At 39.3% G+C, this 24,538-nt stretch overlaps 1 protein-coding gene across 1 annotated transcript in view; it reads right to left on the bottom strand.

Annotated features, from left to right (window-relative positions):
- Nucleotides 1-8,841: 8,841 nt before the first annotated feature.
- Nucleotides 8,842-24,538, bottom strand: part of LOC122900126 (probable ATP-dependent RNA helicase DDX5) — an 82,100-nt gene continuing 66,403 nt past the window's right edge. Inside the window, 4 exon segments of the mRNA XM_044238610.1 lie at nt 8,842-10,040; nt 10,043-10,357; nt 10,360-10,861; nt 11,941-12,060. Coding sequence (XP_044094545.1) covers nt 8,842-10,040; nt 10,043-10,357; nt 10,360-10,861; nt 11,941-12,060 — 2,136 coding nt within the window.

Here is a 24,538-nt window from a genome sequence, read left to right as displayed (position 1 = left end):
CTATAATACCCACCACCTGGTACCCCAACCTCCCACCCCCCACCACTTCAAACCCCTCAGACTGTTTTTCAGAGTCCATAGTCTCTCATGGTTCACCTCCCCTTCCAATGTACCCAAATTCCCTACTCCTCTCTAACGCCCCTTGTCCTCCATGCTATTGGTTATGCTCCACAAATGAGTGAAACCATATGATAATTGACTCTCTCTGCTTGACTTATTTCACTCAGCATAATCTCTTCCAGTCCCGTCCATGTTGCTACAAAAGTTGGGTGTTCATCCTTTCTGATGGAGGCATAATACTCCATAGTGTATATGGACCACATCTTCCTTATCCATTCGTCCGTTGAAGGGCATCTTTGTTCTTTCCATAGTTTGGCGACTGTGGCCATTGCTGCTATAAACATTGGGGTACAGATGGCCCTTCTTTTCACAACATCTGTATCTTTGGGGTAAATACCCAGGAGTGCAATTGCAGGGTCATAGGGAAGCTCTATTTTTAATTTCTTGAGGAATCTCCACACTGTTCTCCAAAGAGGCTGCACCAACTTGCATTCCCACCAACAGTGTAAGAGGGTTCCCCTTTCTCCACATCCTCTCCAACACATGTTGTTTCCTGTTTTGTTAATTTTGGCCATTCTAACTGGTGTAAGGTGATATCTCAATGTGGTTTTAATTTGAATCTCCCTGAGGGCTAATGATGATGAGCATTTTTTCATGTGTCTGATAGCCATTTGTATGTCTTGATTGGAGAAGTGTCTGTTCATATCTTCTGCCCATTTTTTGATGTGTTTGTCTGTTTCGTGTGGGTTGAGTTTGAGGAGTTCATTATAGATCCTGGATATTAACCTTTTGTCTGTACTGTCATTTGCAAATATCTTCTCCCATTCCGTGGGTTGCCTCTTTGTTTTTTTGACTGTTTCCTTTGCTGTGCAGAAGCTTTTGATTTTGATGAAGTCCCAGAAGTTTATTTTCGCTTTTGTTTCCTTTGCCTTTGGAGACGTATCTTGAAAGAAGTTGCTGTGGCTGATATCAAAGAGATTACTGCCTATGTTCTCCTCTAAGATTCTGATGGATTCCTGTCTCACATTGAGGTCTTTTATCCATTTTGAGTTGATCTTTGTGTACGGTGTAAGAGAATGGTCGAGTTTCATTCTTCTACATATAGCTGTCCAGTTTTCCCAGCACCATTTATTGAAGAGACTGTCTTTTTTCCACTGTATATTTTTTCCTGTTTTGTCAAAGATTAATTGACCATAGAGTTGAGGGTCCATATCAGGGCTCTCTACTCTGTTCCACTGGTCTATGTGTCTGTTTTTATGCCAGTACCATGCTGTCTTGGTGATCACAGCTTTGTAATAAAGCTTGAAATCAGGTAAGGTGATGCCGCCAGCTTTATTTTTGTTTTTCTTATACACTAACAATGAAAATACAGAAAGGGAAATTAGAGAATCGATTCCATTTACTATAGCACCAAGAACCATAAGATACCTTGGAATAAACCTAACTAAAGAGGTAAAGGATCTGTTCTTGAGGAACTATAGAACATTCATGAAAGAAATTGAAGAAGACACAAAAAGATGGAAGACCATTCCATGCTCTTGGATCGGAAGAATAAACATTGTTAAAATGTCTATACTGCCTACAGCAATCTATACTTTTAATGCCATTCCGATCAAAATTCCACCGGCATTCTTCAAAGAGCTGGAGCAAATAATCCTAAAATTTGTATGGAACCAGAAGAGACCCCGAATCGCTAAGGAATCAGCATTTCTTGTAGCTCTTGTAAAACAGGTACCTGGGGCAGCGGTGGGCCTGCATTTCCGCATGGCAGAACCCACTGGAGCCAGATGCATGGAGCCATGTTCAGATGGAGGCAGGTGTTCTTCTTCTTCTTCTTCTTTTTTTTTTTTTAAAGATTTTATTTATTTATTTATTTGACTGACAGAGATCACAAGCAGGCAGAGAGGCAGGCAGAGAGAGGAGGAAGCAGGCTCCCCGCTGAGCAGACAGCCCGATGCGGGGCTCGATTCCAGGACCCTGAGATCATGACCTGAGCCGAAGGCAGAGGCTTAACCCACTGACCCACCCAGGTGCCCCGGCAGGTGTTCTTAATGTAGGTCAGCTTTACTCATGGACAGGACTTTCCCTGTCCTTGTAGGCATTTGAATTAGCAATGTCTGATTTATACACAAGCAAGCTTCAACAATTTTAATTTTCTTCCTTGAGATTCCAAGTTTTGTTTTTGTCTAGAAATGAGCCACAGCCAGGGAATGGAAATGGCCGGTGAAAATAAGTAAATGGACTTCCCGAGAACCACAACCTGAATACTTCCTACAGTAACTGGGTTCAGAGTTGCCCGTGTCTGAAAGACTGACGGAATAGGCAGTACTAGGCAAGGAGGGTGTGTTTATTTCCATAGATACATGTCAAGGGGAGATGTTTTCCAGAGAAGGCCGGTACTGTTGGTCTTGACTGCCTGGAGCATTCTGTTAAGCTGGAACTATGTCTTTCAGGGAGACTGTATCCTGAACTGTATGGTAAAACATATGGTCACCTGGCTAGGAAGTTTCTGGGTAAGGAGAATGGAATGCTTTGGGATTTAGTTAAACCTTGTCCTCTCTTCAACTTCTTCTACCTGCAGGATTTCTTCTTCCAGAGTTCTTGCTAAGACCATGGCCATCTTTCAGGTTCCAATTGGCTATAGAGAAACTGGTATTTGTTATTTTGGAAATATAATGAAAAAATATTTAAAAAATGAAATATAATCTCTTTTCTGGTTTTTAATACCAAATAAGACAGATATTTTTCTATATATATTTGTGTTTCTCTTAAGTGTCCTATCTTCCCATGATTGCTATTCTCCTATGATTTATTTTATATGGTCTTTTTCCAGGAATCCTTCTATCCCATTGGGTTTTCTTTCTTTCCTTCCTTTTGTTTTTTTTTTTTCCTTCTATGCTGCTATGTTTTCCTTTTATTCTAGAATCTGTGTTTAATTTTCTAGCTCTCTGCTTTTATTCCTATTTTTCTTTTGTCAGCCTGGTCTCTTTTATTTTCTGTTATTGTTTCCTTTTCTCCCTCTTGGTGCTTTCTTGTGCTATTGTACATGGTCTGTTTATTTCTCTCTCAGTTTGTTTTATTCTCCTACCATATATTTAGGCCTCCTGCATACAAACACACAAGCAAAAAACACAAAATCAACTCTTACTGGTTAATTATAGCAATCTCCCTAATTTCTTTACAATAACCACACACCATAAATCAGTTTTTATATTCTAAATTGCCAAAATCCCATTATAACAAACTTTAGTCCCCCACCCCCGCTGCTCCCAGTTTTCTACAGAAAATTCAAATATTTTTATTAATTTTTTTTAAAGAAATAAAGTTTTCTTCCATGTAGTAGCTGCTGGACTAGAAGTCATTATGTAGATTCTGGTGCCATTTTGGTCATTTGCTGGTTCTCTTACCTTAAAAAAGAGTGTCTCTGGATCTCAGTTTCTTATTTTCTCACAGCTAAGGGGGAAGAACTTCCTTGCTGCTCAAAGTCTGGTCTTTAGATCAGCCACATCAAAGTCAGCTGAGAGCTTGATAGGACTGAATTAGCTCAGGTCTTCCCCTCACCCTTCCAGACACAGAATCTACAGATTTTACAAGATCCCCGGGTGCTTTACATGCTTATCAAAGCTTGAGAAGCACAAACTAGATGATCTCCAAGATTTTTTCCAGCTTTAATTTTGCTGAACGTAGCAAAAAACTTAACTTAATAAGTGAAAGTGAGTGAAAAAATAAAGTAAAAACTGCCTTGCTCACATGCCATGGTAAAATCATCCCAAAATCTTTGATAAAATGCCAGCAACTTTGGGTCCTCCCTTAGAACAACTAATTGAGATGCTCCAGGGATTGTATTTTTTTTTCTCATATCCTAGTTAATTTTTAATGAGTGAACTGAGAAAGCACTCAGGTATACTATTTGAACTTTTACCTCCTTTTCTGATGCTATCAGCACTGCTTTCTTTGGAGGTAAGGTGAATCATTACTGTGGAAAGAGAGGAAGTCAAAACTATTTTACCTACTTAAACCCACCAAAAATTGTTCTGGGGAAGGATAAAGGTGTAAAGAGATAATTATTGAAGGTGACTGTATGTATTTTTATTGCATTTTGGGAGCAAAAGCAAGGTTTAGTCCTTTTTTTGACTTAAGTATCACTCAGACCTCTGACAATGGGAGTGTTTGTGGTAACAAGAAGGAAGTAACCCCTGGTGAGTGATAGATATGACATCGCATCCTGAGAGTCCTGGGGAGTGGGGGGTGGATATTCTAGCGGGATGGTTTCATTTCATCACAACTTGGTCTCATGTTGACTGGGTGAGCACATGCTATGACTGAGTTACCAAACATTAAGTTCCAATTTATTTTTAAGTATTTCAGGTTGTTGAATTGTAGCTGATTTAAGAAAAATTGAAACCAACAGAATTTTTTTTCTAAAATTTCCATTATAGTATCTTTACTGTGAGGACTGGAGAAGGAATAGTAAGAGGAGAGTTTGTCACAAGAGTATATGATGTGACAATACCATTATGGGGAAATGCTTTCATGTTACAGTTTTTCAAGTCAGAGCTTAAGAAACTGTGTCTTTAAAGATTAACTTTGCTTTTTTTCTTAAGGTTAAATATTTTTTCTTCAGTGCTTAATGAGAATACAAGCAAATGATTATATTTTTGGTGTGATTGAATTATTTGATTAAAATAAAGAAAAAGTGTATTTTACTTAAACATTTAAATTTTTTTTTTTTTTTTTTTTTTTTTTTTTTTTTGCTTAGTACAGCACTTTCTTTCTCAGTTTCCATGTCCTGAATTATTTCTGCATCATTAAGTTTAGCTGAGGAGCCAAAAGTCTGTCATTGCAGGGGGTTTCTGGGGTGTCACATCAAAGAAGAGAGATATTTAGAATAAGATGTCACCTTGGTCTGTTACTTGAGTGTTAGTCCAAGAAGTTATGAGAGCAGAGAAACATCAATCTGGCTGGACATCTGTCTTTCCCACTGTGTAGCAGAATCCCTGTGCAGAATCTTTAGTTGGGGATGGGCCATGGCCTCATTTCATCAGGTGTGCAGAGTCTCTAGAAGTTATGTGAGTCTTTCTTCACACATTGCTCAAGATCACATGAAGACTCAAAAAATATGTCCTCCAAAATTATTCTAGCCCTGGTCAGCATTATGAAGTAGGAAACTTCCTCTCTAATTGCTGTCTCTCTCTCTTATTGAAAGCCTTTTACCTACTGTTGGTACTATTTTTGTCCCTTGTGCTCCCATCTCTTCCCTACTCACAGCTGCTACCTATGTATGGTATCTTTGCGATAACTTCTTCAAGCCACTCTATTATGCATTTTTTCTGGATAAAGAAATCACTAAACTGATATATTTTTCTTATTAACAAGTTATCTATTTTTTTTTTTTTTGCAATGTTTGCTACATCCCCTCAGCTTTCTTAAGTCTTTTGTAAAAGGGAGGAAGTTGGAGTTGAAAATCTTCCTTTCAGGGGTGCCTGGGTGGCTCAGTTGGTTAAGGAGCCGACTCTTGATTCTGGCTCAAGTTATGATCTTGGGGTCCTGGGATGGAGATTGATGTTTGGCTCTGCACTCAGCCGGGAGTCTGCTTGAGGATTCTCTCTCCTTCTCTCTCTGCTCCTCCCCCTCCCTGCTTGTGCATGCATACATGTGCACACGCTCTCTCTCTTTCAAATAAATAAATATTTAAAAGGAAAACTTCCCATCAAAAACTTGATTGGGACATTCTAGTATGGCTATTTTGTTTGATTTTTGGAGAAAAAAAATTCCCAGAGTATTTCTTGAAGCTCACCGCTCATCTTTAAAGAAAACAATCTGTATTCTAAAACTGAAAAGAAGTGTCAAGTTTTTCCCTTTCCTTAGAACTTTTCAAATAGGAAATGTCTTTTCCAGGGTTTCACTGGATACGATGAATGGGCGGTGGTATTGGGGGTAACTGAGTGATGAGTGGTACAGAAATACTGATTAAGCTTGGAAATCAAACCAATCAGAAATAGTCATTTTCCTTACTTAAGTCATTTTGTATCTTTTAACTTCAATCATTTTGTATCTTTCTTACTTTTTTTTAAAGGTTTTATTTATTTATTTATTTATTTATTTGACAGAGATTGACACAGAGAGCTCATAAGTAGGCAGAGAGGCAGGAAGAGAGAGAGAGGAAGGGAACCAGGCTCCCTGCCTAGCAGAGAACCGGATGTGGGGCTGATCCTAGGACTCTGGGATCATGACCTGAGCCGAAGGCAGAGGCTTTAACCCACTGAGCCTCCCAGGCGCCCCATACTCTTTTTTTTTTTTTTTTAAGTTTCATTTATTTGTGAGAGAGAGAACGAGAGAGAGAGGGAGCGTGCGTGCATGCATAGGGTGGAGGTGCAGAAGGAGAGAATCCCCAAGCAGGCTCCCTGCCAAGTTCCAAGCTGATCCCACAACCCATGAGATGATGACCTGAGCTGAAACCAAGGGTTGGACACTTAACCTACATAGTTACCCAGGTGCTCCTCGTTCTTACTCCTTGAAACCATGATGTCAGATGAAAGTATGTTATGTGATGTTAAAATTTAGCTCCATAAAAAAAAAAGATAATTCCATCTTACCTTTATCTTTATATATATTCATCTTAAAATATTTACATATTTTAAAAACAAGACTTCTCAAAAATTACTTTTTATGGGTCAGGAATCTTTGTGGTTCTGAATTATTAGCACCTTCCACATTCATATTCATAGCTTTTGATTCAACCTATATGTCAGCACGTAGCAAATATAGTTTGATCCACTGATCTGTTCAATAGAAATTACTCATAGGGCCTTTTTTTTTTTTTTTTTGGATGCTGTTGCTAAATTGTGGTGTGACCACTTCAGCTAGAACATACTCCAGGCTTATGAAAATTCTCATACCCTTGTTAGTACTGTGGAAAATTTAAAGAACAACACAAGTCGGCTTGATGCTGGTTAGAATGTGATTTCTCCTGAGAAGTATTTGGAATTTGCTATGGGGTAATGAAAACTCCACCCACTACTTCAGTTCAACAAGTTTCCCCACTGGCTGGTGGGATTTTCTCACTATTTCCAGACTGCAGAGGGAAATAGGAAATAATGGAACCAAAGCATGAAACTAAAGACTTATCTTTTGTCTGGTTGTCAGATTCAAAATAATTGAGTTGCCTGAACTGTTAGCACCAGAGCTAGCAGAGAGGATGGACAGTCTTTTGACTCACCCTGCATCTGAACAAGGAAGTTCTGCTCCAGTAAAAAGCCTATCGGGCATGTCAGGATGAGCTTTTCCCATGTTCAGAAGCTCCTTACACTTGGGATAGAAAGAAACGCTACTCAGCACTACCTAGTGCTATTGAAGATAGTGAAAACAGCAATACAGTCCCCCTACCCCCATCCATTCCACAGGGCCTAAGTGTCCCACCTTTAGTGCCCTTACTTCTAGTTAGTGTCATTGGCAATGTGCAAATAGATTGAGGAGTCACATACTTTTTTGTTCATGGACTAATAGATTGGATTATTTTGCTCTTAGAAAGAGCTCTGCAGGAAGGGAACACACACAGGAGAGGTATATTTTGCCTGTGGAGTGAAAGGGAGAGACCAAAACATGGGATGCTATCTGCCCTTTGTATGTAGTCAGAGCGGGGAATGGGCAGCCTGTGAGTACCCCAGGAGCCCGTTTTTAGAATGAGTGATTCCCAATAATTTCTCTGCTCTGATACATCATGGAAGTACCATGTTCTTCACCTATAACAAGGACTTCCTTATGACACTTACAGAAGTGGTTCTGAGCTGGGGTATAATTGGGTGTCTGTCAGATTTTGGGAAAGGATGTAATTTGGAAAAATCCTGTGTTAATGAAATAGACAAGTAATTGTGGGCATCATGAATATAAAGCAGTAACTTCTGAGACAAAGCTTGATTTCCTGTGGTTTCATCAACATGGGGAATGGGTAGACTGAATCAGTAGGTGTTTGTTGGTTTTGCTTCAGTCAGTCTTTAAATTAGTTTGTCCTGCTGGAGACAAAGGATCCTTCAGTGGCTTGACATGATATCCTTAGAAAGGATAGTGGTACCATAACTGTACACTTTTTCTAAACTTGTGCTGCAGATTGGTCTCTGATATATGCAAGATCAGGGAAAATGCAGAACAAAGTAAGGATACAGGAGAGCTGAGGATACTAAGGTGGAAATAAATCTGTGGAGAAGAGAAGGTAGTTGATAAAATGTGAGTAGAGTCAGAGAAGCTAGCAGGAGGGGAATTGGATCTGATAAGCATGTGTGTAGTATATAGATGTATTTATGATACACCGTGAGTTCTCACTAATTAATACCTTCACTAATCTTTTTATTTTCAGTCTTCAAATATTTTTTATTGGAAGACCATGCATTGCCTTCCTTTATTGTATTTCAAATCACTGTACATTTACTTTTGTGAAAACACTGCCTGCATTTTCTAGTACAAAAAAACCCTAAAAATTGTTTCAGGAATGTAGAAAAATATCCAACTTAAATAGCGAAAAAGTGCACCATAATTACTGCTGTACTGCAGTCATTTCTGCATTTCCCAGGTTTCTTTTTTTTTTTTCCCCAATTTATTTATTTTCAGAAAAACAGTATTCGTTATTTTTTCACCACACCCAGTGCTCCATGCAAGCTGTGCCCTCTATAATACCCACTACCTGGTACCCCAACCTCCCAGGTTTCTTAAATAACTATCTTGTCTGATAACACACAATATAAAGAGCAGTTATGAAAAACAAACATTTACATATACTTTAAAGTCTTATTGAGAATATCCTGATGGCATTGGATAACCAATCAGAGGCGCGGCTTCAGTAGCAGGATATGCATATGCCTGTTGGTTCATACCATTGTGCATATTTGGAACATCACTCCTATATTGCTGAGTGCTATCGTAACCATTCTGGTAAGTCCCTGTTGGATTACCAGTCCTGAAACTGGTCTGTTTACCAGCAGACACAAAATTACTTCCAAAGCTCCCATTGGTATAATTTGCAGCACTGCAAACAGTGCTGACATTCTGAGTTTTTGCCCCCAAATCTCTTTTAAGCAGACTAGAGTAACCTCTGTCATAATTTTCCCTGTCTCTAAAAGTATTAAATCCACCCCTTTTGCCCGCAGAGTATCTGTCCCGACGGTCATCCTTCATGCCTCCTCTACCCCTGGAATGACCTGAACCTCTGTATTTGACCAACTGAAGCAACTTGGGATTAATTGCTTGATTAGCTTCCCGAAGCACAGAGATAAGGTCTCTCACTTGCTTTATGTTATTAGGTGTAAAGAAAGTGTATGCTGTGCCCGTTTTGGTACTGTGAGCAGTTCTTCCAATTCGATGAATATAATCCTCTGAGGAGTTAGGGTAGTCATAATTGATGACAAATTAAATATCTTCCACATCTAGCCCTCTGGAGGCCACATCTGTAGCAATCAGAATAGGAGCTTTTCCATGTTTGAATTCATTTAGAACCCAATCATGCTCCTGTTGACTCTTGTCACCATGGATACCCATGGTGGGCCACCCATCTCTCCTCATTTTTCTAGTAAGCTCATCACATCTTCTTTTGGTTTCACCAAAAACAATGGTTTTATTCTCCTTCTCACTCATGATCTCTTCCATTAGATGAATAAGTTTTTCATCCTTTTCTACATCATGACATACATCCACAATCTGAAGAATGTTGTGGTTTGCACTCAGTTCTAGTACACTAATGTTTATATGAATGTAGTCTTTCAGGAAATCTTTAGCATGCTGTCTTACTTCTTTTGGCCAAGTTGTACTCCACATTAGGGTTTGCCTATCAGGTCTTATCTGATCCACAGTCTTCCTTATTTGGGGTTCAAAGCCCATATCAAGCATTCTATCTGCTTCATCAAGGACAAGGTAGGTAGTTCTTCTCAGATTGGTTTTCCCACACTCTAAAACGTCAATCAGTCTTCCAGGTGTTGCAATACAAATTTCCCACCTCTCTCCAAATCACGAATCTGTGGTCCCTTGGGAGCACCACCATAGATGCAAGTGGACTTTAATCGACACACTCTGTAGTTTTCGGCAGCTACTTGCTGTACTTGTTGGGCCAGTTCCCGAGTTGGTGCCAGCACCAAGCAGATAGACCCATCACCTCTCTCTAGGAATGGCTGATGGTTGATGTGGATAATAGCAGGCACCAAGTAAGACAATGTTTTCCCAGACCCAGTCTGTGCTATTCCAACCATATCCAATCCACTTAGAGCAACAGGCCATCCCTGAGCCTGAATAGCAGTGGGTTCAGTAAAATTCTTGCAATCACATCCATGACATTTGCAGGGAAGTTTGCTTCATAAAAATTCAGAACTGGCTTTGGGCAGTTGTGACTTCTAACTGTAATTTCCTTATTCCTTCTGTATGTCTCCACCTCTTGTGCTGTTCACCTAGCCAAATCAGGGTGTTCTTGATAAAAATTCTTCTCAAATTTGGGCAGCTCATTGAGATTCCTCTTCTTTTTAACTAGTTTCTCCCCAGGGTTTCCAAATTTCTTTCCAGATAGGGGCCCTGCCCTACTTCCCCCAAACCGAGGTACACCAAACCCTCGATCCTGGCTGCAGTCTCGGTCACTCGACATGGTGTCAATGGTTGCAGCTGGTGGGGAACAAAGTGGAGAGAATCAGGTGTGACAAGTCGCTGCAGGTGGCTTTGGCAGTGGCAAAGCCTTGCGGGGGCGGCAGTGGCGGAGGGGCAGTGATGACAGGAGCTGGAGCTGCTCGACAAGAGACCGGTGGAAATGAATGAGTTTACCTTCACTAATCTTATGGTTGCCCAAATACCAATAGGTATTTAATGGGCACCTAATATGTGCCAGGCATTATTCTGGGTGCTAAAGATACAGCAGTAAATGAAGTAACAGAATTCCTGCCTTCAAGGAGATCACAGTCTAGTAAAAGATTCTCCAGCTCTTATTAAGTTCAAAGTGCCTGTTTATGGTAAAGAAGTTTAAATGGGAGATGCTTTGGGTAAAACATATTATTTGTCTTGGCAAAACATTCTTGAGAAGAGGTTAGGACAGTGGGGAAAAAGAAAGCATTGAATAACATTCTATCCATTTCCACCTTTCTTTCCAGTCATAGATATAAATGACAGTTCTGGCCCCTTGTTCACCCTCACATAGCTCTCTGGAATTCTTTCCCATTCTCTGAACATGAGAGAATTGAGGAGGTTATTTGGAAAGTCATTGGTCTGAGGAGTTGTCCTGCTACAGTTACCAGAGAATTCTCAAATTTCATCTGCAGAGACTGCAAGGCATCAGGGGCAAACACACTATGAGGAGTCAATTGGTGACCAGACCCCACAGATGAGAAGCATATGGAAAGTCAAATTCATGACTTGAAGAATAGGTTGTGGGTGGGTTTTTAATCTGACTCTAAATTCAAAGCTAGCATCAGTGGCTGTTTTCAGGAAAACCGAAGGAAGCCAGCATTCCCCAATGTGTTAGGGAGATTGTGTGGCCTCAAGGAATGAAGCGAGAAGTTCATTCTGTCTTCTTTCTCAAACACCCGCCTGGAGCCCAGCAGAATTCTGGCTGTGCATCTTGTCCTTGGTATGCTGCTTAAGGGATTAGTGTGTCACTGTGGACTCTTTCTTTGGCCCAGGAGAATACCAGAGAAAAATCAGAGCGAAGTTCTACCTGGGATTGGGTGAGTGGGGGAAATATTCTTTATCAATAGAGAGTGTAAGAAGCCCTGATGCACAACTCACCACTCAAAATGTGGTCCTGGGTAGTTGGGAACATGCAGATCTCAGATCCCCACAACCACCCCAGAATCAGGAGATTAAATTTGGAGCACTGGCCTAGGTAATGCATTTTCCTGCCTCTCTTTCAGTACTCACTCCCACTGTCGCTTGTTTTTCATAGGCCACCCTCAGGAATGGCGTTGGTGGGTCCTGTTTGAGGCAATAGGCCACAACACTCAGTTCTTTACTAAACTGGGACTCCAAACCCAGAAGAGTCTGAATCACAAAGAACAAAGAAATGGTCTCTTTTCACACAGATCTAGAATCTTTGCTGGTTAAACCTCAGGAAGGCCACAAAAAAGCCCTTAGACATTTTAGGGTGTGAATTTTGAATCTGTACTTCCTGACATCTGTTTGGCTGGATGACCTTCAATTTACCAAAATATGGAAACTTCATTATGGCATTCTACCCATATAATGAGGAAAATGCTGGTGTTTGACTCAACCCCAAGCCCCTAAAGCAATACTATCCCCAACCACACTTTCCTATATAGCATTTTACACACACAAAAAAACCAAGATACTGGTTCCCTGAAAGTTAATTTAAATGAAGTTTCCTTCTTATAAAATAGGAACAATATTCAGTCCCTTTGATTATCACAAACCTCTTGAGTAGGAGTCAAAACTTTTCAGTTAAGGTTTCATCCAGCTGAAGACATTTCCTCCTCTTCAGTGTATATCCTCACCTGTTGGTAGTTGGCCAAGTATACGAGTAGTGAGAACATTGTAAGAATTCATGGTGTATCTTATATACAGTCCTGCCCTTTTAGTTCTTTTTTTTTTTTTTTAGATTTTTTTTTTTTAATTTATTTGACAGAGAGAGGTCACAAGTAGGCAGAGAGGCAGGCAGAGAGAGAGGAGGAAGCAGGCTGCCCGCTGAGCAGAGAGCCCGACGCGGGACTCGATCCCAGGACCCCGAGATCATGACCCGAGCCGAAGGCAGCAGCTCAACCCACTGAGCCACCCAGGCGCCCTCTGCCCTTTTAGTTCTTTGTGGGTGAAAGGTAGAGCCACCCTGCAACTTTCATGCTATAATTGTGTTTCTTGGGTTTTCAGAAGGATGAGAGAACAAGAGTGAATTGAGAAATGTGAGAGTGAGAAACAGAGTGAATGAGCTGAATAAAGCCCCTGTGAGTCCCAACCACATCTCTTGGTGGTAGTGATGGGAGCACAGAGCAGTGATTCCTTGCAGAACGTGGTCTCAAAAGGAGTCTGTTATGTGCAAGGATGACGCAGCTTTCTCGGGCTGGTTTCAAACTATACAATTGTGATATTCACACATACCCTCAGTCAGTAGGAACACACACCAATATATCAATATTTTATATCATTGACTACTTTTCCTGTGTCTGTCAACTTTACTGTCTCAAACTCTTTGTGGCAAGAATGAACCTATGTCTCCCACTCAAGAATAATTGATGCAAATTTTTTTTCTTTTTTTTTTTTTTAGAAGTAGACCAAGGTAGAGAAGCATGAGACCTTGGTATGGCTTGGTCTATTTTGGGATTAGAGTCTTTAGAATCCTCTCTATTCTACTCTTACGTACTTTTTTGTTGTTGTTGTTAACATAGGTTTGGTAAATTTCATGTGCACGTGTGGGCATTTTTTCATTCCTGAGTTTTGGCTCAATGGAGAAGTCAGTTGAGGAGCCAAATTACCAGAGAGGCTTACCATTTTTGTCATAGGAGTTTGTTTATTTCGTAATTGGGGCCCAAAGAGAAAAAGCTTAGAAATGCCCTCAAAAAATTAGATTTAGCTGATTGCTAGTTTATGCAAATCAATTAGAAAACTTTGGATAAGCATTATATAGACAATAAAGGCAACAAAACTGTATTCAGTTGTGTCTACTCTTATACCTGACTCCCAGACTGACTGCTTTCACAGATCCTTTCAATCCTTCCAGAAACCTGAGGAGTGAACATAATAAAAATAGAATTTCACTTAGTTACCATCTGAAAACAAGAACAGCAATGTTCATATTTTCGGATGGTAGCTAAGTGGTAACATCGACTCATATATTTTTATTCAAGTAAATACCCCACAGACATCTTGTTGGCATATTTTATTCTGGGGGATTGTTAGAACTGAAATTGGCCTAATGACTTAGAGACATGACTTTTATATGTGTCTCTTGAATTGAAGTTTTGGTACTAAATGCCCCGAAATGATTTGACTATAGGTATTCATGAAAATTTGCTCCTTATTGCTAATCAGAAAGACAGTCTTGGTCTCCTTTCCTTCCCCTTTCCCAATCAGATTAACTGAGGAAACATTTAAGAAGTATTTAGTTTTAGTTAGGAAATAACATTACTAAATAAGTTTTGCTAGATGTTGTATAATCACTGAAAGGCCCAGTTCAGGAAGCAGGAATTAGCACCTCTACTTGAGTGAATAAAAAAAAAAAATGGTACAAGGCCTTAAATAACTAGAAATGATGAGGTTTGGTTAAGCCCGGAGGCAGAAAAGGAGAGGTCTGGAGGGAGAGCAACCTTGAGCTGGCAAGCATCATGAACAATTGCTAGCCCAGGATAAGCATCTTTTTATCTTGGCCTAGTGAAGTTAAAATATCAGCACAATTCAATCTAATCTGCTTCCTTCACTCCTTCACTCCAAAGACCAAATAATTTATTCAAGAAAAAAAATCCATCTAGGCCAGCCATTATACATGGCTCTACAGTTCTTGGAAGAAAACCAACTCAGCTTTAGAAAGAGAAAACTAATCCAACTGACCACTTGAGGGAGGTGGTGGGTTATCTTATTTGGAAAAAGGAACCCAGTTCATTTTTAATAATGTGCAATTTTAAGAACTTTGAAAATCTGTGACCTGTGGAGAAGAGATCACAAGAACCCAGACAATGGCCTTTTCTCTACTTGGATCCATTCTCTAATTTTCCTATTAAAATAAGGGGAATAAAATAGATTTATTAAACACTTGTTATGGTCTAGTTGATGGATCACTTTAAAAAGAAAGACGGGGTGAAGTATGGGTAGTTTATTTTCACAAATCAGTTTTAGTTTTTTCCTACGAAATAGATGAACGAGAAGCCCATTAAAATGGTTGTTACAATTCTTCTTTTTAATTGTTTACTTTATTAAGGTGACAATACCTGACACATTGATATATGAACAGTGTTCGCTTGCCTGACATGAACATAAATTATAACATGAGAATGTGATGATCCATCAACATTGCATTCACTCACCCAGATTAAATGTAGAATTTGGAAAGAAATCAAAATTAAAGTTACATTTACTTAGACTCCCAACAGCTGTTTCTTCTTGTTTAAGGGTGGCTGAAGAAAAGTTAGCTGAGATGAAGGGTAAAATAGGTCAATTCCAGCAAAACCATTGTACTTCATCAGAGCCAAGGGAAATTAAATCATTAAAGCCAACCCTAGCTGTAAACACCATCCGTTCACTGAATTTCTTTTTTCCCAGGTATGATAGGATATGCTTAAGTGTGGTTCATTGCTTATGGATTGAATGGTGGCATTATAAAATCAAACTTTTCAAATTATTATAAAAACAGAAATTTTAAATTAATATTTTATTTTTTGCTAAATTTAATGCCAATATATATACTGTAGAGTCAAATAGTATAAAATATATAATGAAAAACAACAGTATTCTGCTTACCACTTGTCATCTCAACTCTTGCAGCACAAACAAAGACACTTCCAGTTTGTTTAGCTATTTCTTCTGGCCTATCTCTCCAAATGTCTCAATAACATGTTTATACTGTTCTTTCTTATATGTGTGGAGTAAGCCTCAGATACATTCTATTGATTCCACTTATAGGAGAAAGGAATCCAGCCCTAGCCACCATCCCCATACTACTTGCCATATTATTTCCTCATGCTCTAAATACAGTTCAGTCATCATTTTAATTTAACCTATGTTCCATGTTAACTTGATTATGATTAAATAAATGCTGTATACAGCTGAGCTTAGCAGGGTGATTTGCTCTCTCTTTTTTCTAATGAAATTGTTTTCCTAAATGAAAAATTGCATGATTTTTTCATTAACTGATTTTTATTTTTTTATTTTTTATTTTTTTAAAGATTTTTTTTCATTTGAAAGAGAGAGAGTGAACATGTGAGTGGGAGGTGGTGGGGTGGGGAGGGGCAGAGGGAGAGAGAAACTTAAGCAGACTGTGCTGAGTGTGGATCCCAATGTGGTGCTTGGTCTTAGGACCCTGAGATCAGGGTCTGAGTAGGTCAGGTGCTTAATAGACTAAGCTGCCCAGGCACCCCATCATTAGCTTATTTATATATACTTAGTACTGATTCATCCCTCAGATCTCAAAGAGCTACACAACGCCTCTCAATGCGGTCACATATAATGTCCCTAATCCCTCACATCACAGGTGCTTTTTTTTTTTTTTTTAAATTTTATTTATTTGAGAGAGAGAGAGCACATAGTTGGGGTGAGGGCCAGAGGGAGAGGGAGAAGCAGACTCCCTGCTGAGCAGGGAGCCCAACACTGGCTCAATCCCAGGACCCTGAGATCATGACCTGAGCTGAAGAAAGACACTTAACCCACTGAGCAACCCAGAAACCCTACCATAGGTGTTTCTTATGCCTACTACTCAATTCTTGTCCTGGGTCTTCCCTTCACTATCAACCTGGATGTTCTTTATCCTCTCCTGTCTTTGCTTCTCTTTCCTCAATCACATGCCTTTCCTGGTTTATTCTCCCCCTTTTCTGGAGTTCATTCTCAAACTGTTCCCAAGGAAAGTTGAATGAGAGGAAAACATCTTTTTCTACCTTCATATTCCATTAAAGTTTGGCTTGGCACTTTGGATGGGAATTATTTTTCCTTGGATTTCTAAAGACGTAGTTCCATTAGTTTTTATCTTCCACTTTGTTTTTATGAAGTCCGATGCTATTTGAATTCCCAATCTTGCATATGGGATCTACTTTTCCCTCTGACAGCTTTTAGAATCTTTGCTTTATTTCTGGAGTTTTGAAATTTCACAAAACATGATGTCATTTCTCCTCTCATTTATTTTATTGGAGAGTTAATGGGACTTTTCAATTTGGAAACGCATGCTTTTTGTGATTTTCCTGTTTTTTTTTTGTATATTAACTACTTGATTATTTTTTTGCTTCATGTTTTCTGTCCTTTCTAGAACTCCCATTATTCAGATATTAAACCTGAATGGTTTCTCCCATTTTTCACATTCCTTTTACTAAAGCTATTTCCCCAATTTTTCTCTTTGTTTCATTTTCTGGATTATCTTTTCCACTTTTACCTTCCACCCCTTCTGTGGAATTATTGTTTAATTTTTGCTTTAAAATCTAAATTTCAAGAGTTCTTTTATGTCCTCAGATTACTCCATGTCCAAAAACACACAAAAAACTCCAAAGCAAACCAAACCTAGATAGCATTATTTTGTGTTTCACCAGATAACAAAACTTTCTTTTAGCTCTCTGAAGACATTTATTATAGTCTCTCTGAAGTTTTTGTGATGAATGCTGGGAGGCACCACCCAGGTCCCCCTTAAAGGAAAAGCGTGGTGCCCCCACTACTAGAGGTGCTATGGGCAGAGAATTGTGTATCGTCTCAGTTTCAGAGCACTGCCTTGACCGAAGATCCCCTCCTTTCTGGGATGACCCACACCCAGTGAGTGTTCCGTGTGGGACGTGTATTCTGGGCCATGTTGGCTCCACTGGGTCAACTCTGAGAGGTTCTAGCCGCAGAGACACTGAGCCTACCAAGGGACAGCCCCTGCGGTTTGACTTCTCCCCATGCCCCTTCCTGCTTTTGTGCCATTTAAGGACACTTCCAAGTAAACTCCATCTGACAGTCTGCTTCTAGGGAAACAGAGCTGGGATTGTTCTTTTCTTTATGCAATATATCTTTTTCTCCTGTTACCTTTCTTCTGTTTATTCCTTTTAGGCTTCGACTTCCATGCTAATGGTTTTTGATTCAAACTCAATTGAAAGAGAAATTGACTAGAAACTTAAGTATGTGTGCTACATGTGTTCTTAGGGTCACCAGATAGAAAAAATCAGGAAATCGCTATTTCTTTGGTGTCCATAGATCTTTTCTCTTGGCCCCAGGCAGTTTCCTCCTTTCTCCTGCTTGGAGAACATAAACCTGATCAGCCTCTTTCTGGGATCTAGTGGGAGAATTCTCTGGGGGTCCCACTGTTTATAGAAACATTTTTACATAATAGTCTAGATTTTTAGTTTGGAATCTCAGCCCCAATTTCAGCTCTGCTTGGCAAACCTACCAAACTTCTGTTCTGAACTCTACGGGGAATTCTTTTTACTTATGTTCTCTACCAGGGTGTGGGAGGGGTAACCTCAGGGTGTGCGGAATTGGAAAGTGATTTAGGCCATGTTATCTTTTCCTTGTAAAAATTGTCACCCAGTTCCTTTGTTATCAGGCCCCCCACCCTTCAGAGGCACATCTCCAATACTTGCTTCCTTTTAGGGATCTGCAGTAGGAACTGTGCTGTGGCTTTGAATTGTGTTCTTGTGGGCTTCCTCCCTGCAAAGGCTTGGAGCTCTCTCCTCTCAGCAAAGTCACTTGCTCCTTCTCCTTTTACTTTTCATCTTTCAACATTTTGTTGGTAGCATTCACCTGCTGTTGTCCGCTTTCATCCTCTTTGTTTATGTGCGTTCAGATCTCATTTTTATTTCTTTATTGTGATTTAAGTAAGGGAATGGGTATACACATGAGCTTTGCTTAAACTAATTTGAATCAGAGTACTCTTACTATACTGAATCAGTGGCATGTGGCAACGTTGATCCTGTCTTCTTTTTTAGAAACACATTCTTGTTGGCTTCCACGACAACACATTTGCCTGATTTCTTCTGAATTTGTGGGGCTATTCAGTCTTACAGGCTGGATTTTAATCTCTTATTTCTCCAAAGAGTATAAAAAGAAACTCAACATGACAGTTCTAAAAAAAATTACGAACTAATACCAGAATAGGAATCTTTAGATGACATAGCTGGAAGATGAAATTTCACACATCACAAAGAATAACTGTAAGACAATTCACAAATGAAAGCAAAACACATACATTTTTGAAGATATTTATTTAAGACTCAAGCAAGTGGGAAAGGGTTTAAAATTTCTCCTTTTCTGAAATATTATTGTGAATTGCAAATGCTTGAAAAACACATTTTAATTTACAAAGCCCTAATAATTAAGGAAGAAATTTTTTAAAAAATTAACAAATGGAGATTCATGCTTTTCTTGAGTTTCTTTTCAGTTATAGACTATTTCTGTGGATTATAGAACTTTGTCAAAACCATTTTCTGGGCAACAGCATTTTCGTAAACTCTGTAATAAATAAGAATCCATATGCTTGAATCACTGATAAAACTTTAAACCTGCTTTTTTCAAAAAAGACTATACTGTCTGGTAAAATGACTAAAGATAATTTGGAATGAACAAAATAGGAAAGCTACAACTTTATAGAAAAACTCAAGTGATTATATTTCTTGATCATTGGCCTATGAAATCTTATTTTCAGGAATAGTCAATTTGGTCATTTTAGATAATCTGCACAGATTACCTATTGTGAATATGAATCAGAAATTTAAAATATATGTGAGTATATTTTATACTTTTCAAATTGGAATTTCTTCCAGAGAGCTAGGTATTATGCACAATTAGTAAATACTTTTTTCCTTAAAATCCAAAACACAGGATTTGTTGCCATTAACTGGGTGAACCTGGTATTGCTTTCACTCATTGGATAGTTTACCAAGGAAGCATTCAGCAAGGAGAATTTAATATTAGTTATAAACAAAATATTTCTTAAAACTAGTTAAGTCCTTGGATTGATTACTTTAGAGAACATAACAAATTTAGGCCAGAGTTACAACATAAAGAAGTAGGAATGATACATATGCTTCCAATACAATTGTAAAATGAATAGTTGACTATTTTTCTTCAGAAATTGTATATGCGTGCAGCAGTCCAAGCCTAAGACAGGTGCAGATGCTTCGGTTACTTGTCTACAAAGTTCTATGGTTTACGAGTCATGGGAATTGCTTGTCTTAATCTGACCGCTAAAGCTCTGTCCTATTGTCTTTTCATGTAATAGAAAATGGCTTTAATGACAAAGCCCAACTAATTATAAAACTTAATTTAATAGTTTAAAGCGCAAAGAGCATTCCCTAAGCAGTAAAATCTTTTGTTTGGGAAATTTTAAACAAATTATATTTTACTTTATGTTTTATTATTTACGTAATAAGTGTTTATAAGAACACAATTTTCTCAAGATTTAAACTGCTCATTGTTCCATAAATAGGACACACATTTAGAAAGATGAGTTTTTTTTAAAGAAATATTTTAGTGATTACCTCTGACTCAAAACACGAAACTCGTTTAGTGCTTGATGTTTCTGGAATCTTGCCCTAGATTATTTTTCAAATCTTTTCTGTAAGGTTAATGATTGGAATGTTTTCAACTCCAGTTATAGCTTGGAACTACTAATTTGAATTTAGATTTTGTGTCTGGCTAAAATTTCCTTATGGCTTAATTACCAAACTGGTAGAAATGTGTTGCGCAAATTCTTTATCTCCTTTTTGTTCAAAACATTCATAATCCCAAACCTTAGTATTTGGTAGTGTACATGATGACCTATAGTCTCATTTCTGTCCCTACTTTTGAATTCTTCTGACGGTAAACTTTCTAAGTGTTTGTTGCTCAACTTCTGTGTGGCTCCTTCCAGTAAGGGAGAAATTTATGTCAATTTTAGGCATGTGGGGTTGTGCTTGGTTCATTACCAGCTATTTTCACCTTAATACGGACTCCTACCTATGAAAGTGTTTTGTGGGTTGGACCATGAAGCAAGGAGACTTAACTTTAAAAGGTTCAGGAATAGGAATGTAAATTGACCAATGTGAACTCTGACCTAAAAGAGAAGGGCACCGTTGTTCCCATGGGTTTGTGATTATGTGGTTAATAGAAAAGATTGTCAGCCATCTTGGCCCTGGGGATGGGAATGGAGTGTTCCCCAAGACTGGGATTGACATCGGTGTCCTGTGAGTTGAGAGCATCCTGGGATTAGGCCTGTTTGCAGAACTGAGGCACTGAGATGGCTTCCTGAGCCAAAGTGCTTACTACATGTCTTTTCTTCACTGATTCCTTTATTTTAATGACTTCTTGTCAACACTCTGAGGCAAGCAATATGATCTGCTAAAAATGTACCAAGTCATCCTGTCAGAAAACAGATACTTTAAGAGTGAACTCCTTGGGGTAAGGAGGGAAATTTAGAAGAAATTGTAGACAGTTCCTACTATCAGTGAATTTAAAAACTGGTAGAGATAAGAGAAGAGACAATGGACTCATAAATAATGTACATAAAACATGAAAATGTTTGTAACTTTATAGAATGAAGTATTACATCCTGCCATAAACTCTAGAACTCATGCATTCATCAAAGCAGACTGAGGTTGAGAAAGTTTCTACAAAAGAGAGGAAAAGTGTGATTTTTCAGGTTTGGGGAAGAGTTTGAGGTGGGGCAGGGAGGAAAAAGGGTTCTTTAGAAGGGCAGGAGTATCCTGAGATGACCAAAGAGTCGAAGGGTAAGGAAGCTTATCTATGCTCAAGAGACTTGCTCGGGCAGCCTTTCTTCTTATTTCCCTCCACTTTCTGGTGGTCTTTTCTTTAAGAAAATTGGGGTCCTTCCTACCACTCAAGGGGATCTGGCACAGAATTGTTTTGCCTGCATGTGGGCTAATGGGGTTTAATTGTTGAAGCCTCCAGCAATTCCTTTTGAATCACTTCTTGTCATCTTCCCCTGTGGGAAGATGAGAGTCTCTCCTGGCTTGAGCCCCCACTCCAACCAGTACTATGGCTCCCTGCTGAGGATTTAGGCTCTTTCCCTTGAGCACCTATAATGTGGCAATACTTTTCCTCCTGCGGTGAGATCTCCACCTTCACTCCTGGTACAGGTAGGCAGACAGCTTTAAAAATTCACTCTTATAAGAGTCATTATTAGGACTCTGAAGGCTCTGGGGCTGTCTTGATGACATGAACCAAATCATTGCCTGTGTCTGTAGACCCTCTGATCTCCTTTGTTGTTTATAGTTTCTGCCTAGTCACTAGGTATCAGCCCAGCTGCACCTATTGAGAATGACTTTGTGTATTCTGTAATTAAAAAGCCCAATTTCAAACACATTTTTAACTGGGGCTGTTGTACTCTGTACAAGTGACACTTTACCTACCCCCCAACAGGGAGGTGAGGTTGGTGACACTAGGAAGCCTTAACAACAAAGGAATTCACACACCCCTCCCCCTCCCAACACTACCCCCCCCCCCACTGCAGACTTCTTGAACTGATTTATGACGTTTCCTAATATAGCAGGGGTAAGATGACTTATTTTGAAAATAGAATTAAAACTTTCCCTTTTTAGGAGCAAGCACCACTTTGGCAACACCATCAGCCCCAAGCACATTAGTTCTTATGGTCAAAACATTAACAGGGTGCTTTGTTAACAAAATGATCAGGTCATGATAAGGCCAACAAAGGAACTGTAAGACTTTATGAGCTGAGTCTTTCCAAATAGGGCTCCAAGTCAAAAGTACTGAGAGTAAAAACTTTCTCCTGTAAACAACGCCTGAGCCAGCTGGGGTAAGAGTTTTCATGAGTAGGCAGAGGAGTCAGGGTGTCGTGTTGACGCAAACGAGCCACCTCATGAAAAATAGGAAACAAGGGATAGGTCCACAAAGTATGCAGCTCTCTGAGATCTATGAGTAAAAGATCTGAGATAGGCTCATTAATTAGCCTTCTTGGGTAACGTAGGAGAGTAGGAGAGTAGGGAGCCCTTTAAAGAGGTCCCAGGGAGTGCTAAGTGCTGGGGAAGTTTATTGCCATGCTCATAAACAATGGCACTGGGCAGGGAATTGAAATGAGGTCCTGTGGGCTACAGACCACCTGCTCTGTGCTCTCATCTCTGTGAAACCTTCCTTGCCCCTAAACACTCATTACTTTCCTACTCTAGCATCTCCGGGTTTTAAACAAGAACTCTAGATTAATTCTTAGTCTTTACATAGTGCTTTGTATTTTAATGAGAGGGAGACAGTGACAGAGAGAAGAGAGGGAGATGGTGGGGTGGGTGGGGACTGATGCCAATAAGCTGGGAGAGAGATATCTGTAGTTGTCAGTGCAAATCCTGGCTCTGACTGGGATCTTGTTAGATAATCATGAAACCTCTCTAGGGCCCTGTTTTGCCATCTGTAAAATGAGGACACAATGAGATGTGACTTTGTTTTTAAAAATCACTTATAACCTCATATATTTACTTGTGCCCTAACACATCTCATTTGGCTTTATAATAGTCTTTGAAGTAGGCATAATAGAAAACATTCTCTCTGCCTTAAAAAGGAGGAATAGGAGATTCAGAGCCGTCAAGTAATTAGCTTATGAACCACAGCAAACATGTGGCACAAACTGGGGCAAGAACCCAGGTCTTTTGATTTCTAGTTCTTTCTACACATCTCAAAAATTGTAATTTAAATAGTCTAGATTTCCTCTTTGAATGAAGTACTTGAAGGCAAGGAGAGCATTCTATGTATCTAGTATGTAACTATTCAGTATCTGGCTGGAATTCACCACAGCGTAATAAATATTAGTCACTGAAGCTTTTAGGAGCTTAGGTGACAATGTTCTCACTTTGAAGTCAAGTATAATACTGATAATAGTTAGAAATTTTTGAACTGATACACTGTGTTACATAACAATATGTACATTATCTCATTTATTGTTTCTCATGTTGAAGGTGAGACCCGGAAGCTCAATGGCAAGTCACACAACCAATATCGTAGAGATGGGATACAGACTTCAGGCTGCCTGTTTCCCGGGGTTTCAGTCATTCATCTCTCTGACCTTTCTTTCTCTATGTATCTTATTCTCAGTGCTTCCTCCAGGTGAGAATTCATACCCTTTCTAAACCACTGAATTGGAAAATAGCCGAGAAAGCTTATAGGCCCAGTAGGTGTTGCGGGAGGATTTCTGTGGGACTTGTGGGTTCTAAGAGTGGGAGAGAATTGTTCCTGGCTCTTTGGTAGAGTTTCTGTGGAGAACTGAGAAGAGGCATAGTAGGTAAGGGAAAGTAGAGCTACAGGGAGCCTCAGAAAGGACTCCCTTGCCTCAAAGCAGGACACAGGGATAGTAGCTAATCAGGGATCAAGGAGAAAGGAGTGATGGCCATTCCAGTGGCAATCTGTGAGTACAGATGTTAGAGAGCTGGGCCTCTCCCTCACTCCCTGATGAGGTGGCATGAGAACACACCCTGTGGCACAGTTCTGGGGGGGGGTGACCCCCATGAAGTACTGTGAAATCTTCTGTAGAAAATATTTATCTTCGTCTATCATAACAGATATGCTAGAAATCAAAATTTTTCATTTCTATATCTTAAATTATTCTCTGACTCTAAGCCCCAGTTCCACCAGGATGACCATATTATAAATAAAAATGAATAAGAGATGGGTCATAGAATACATGTAAAAGTTAGAACCATGAATCACCTAGAAGAAAACATAGGAGAATGTCTTTGCAGCCTTGAGATAATCAAAGATTTCTTATGACACAAAAAGCACAAATTATGAAAGAAAAAGTTTTGTAAGATACACTTCTTCAAAATTAACAGTCTGTTTAACTCAAGATACCACCACCAAAAAAAAAAAAAGAAAAAAAAGAAAAGAAAAAATGAAGAAGTAAGCC

This window comes from Neovison vison, chromosome 1, assembly GCF_020171115.1.
Source record: "Neovison vison isolate M4711 chromosome 1, ASM_NN_V1, whole genome shotgun sequence".
Classification (NCBI taxonomy): Eukaryota; Metazoa; Chordata; class Mammalia; order Carnivora; family Mustelidae; genus Neogale; species Neogale vison.
This window is presented reverse-complemented; position numbering and strand designations above follow the sequence as displayed.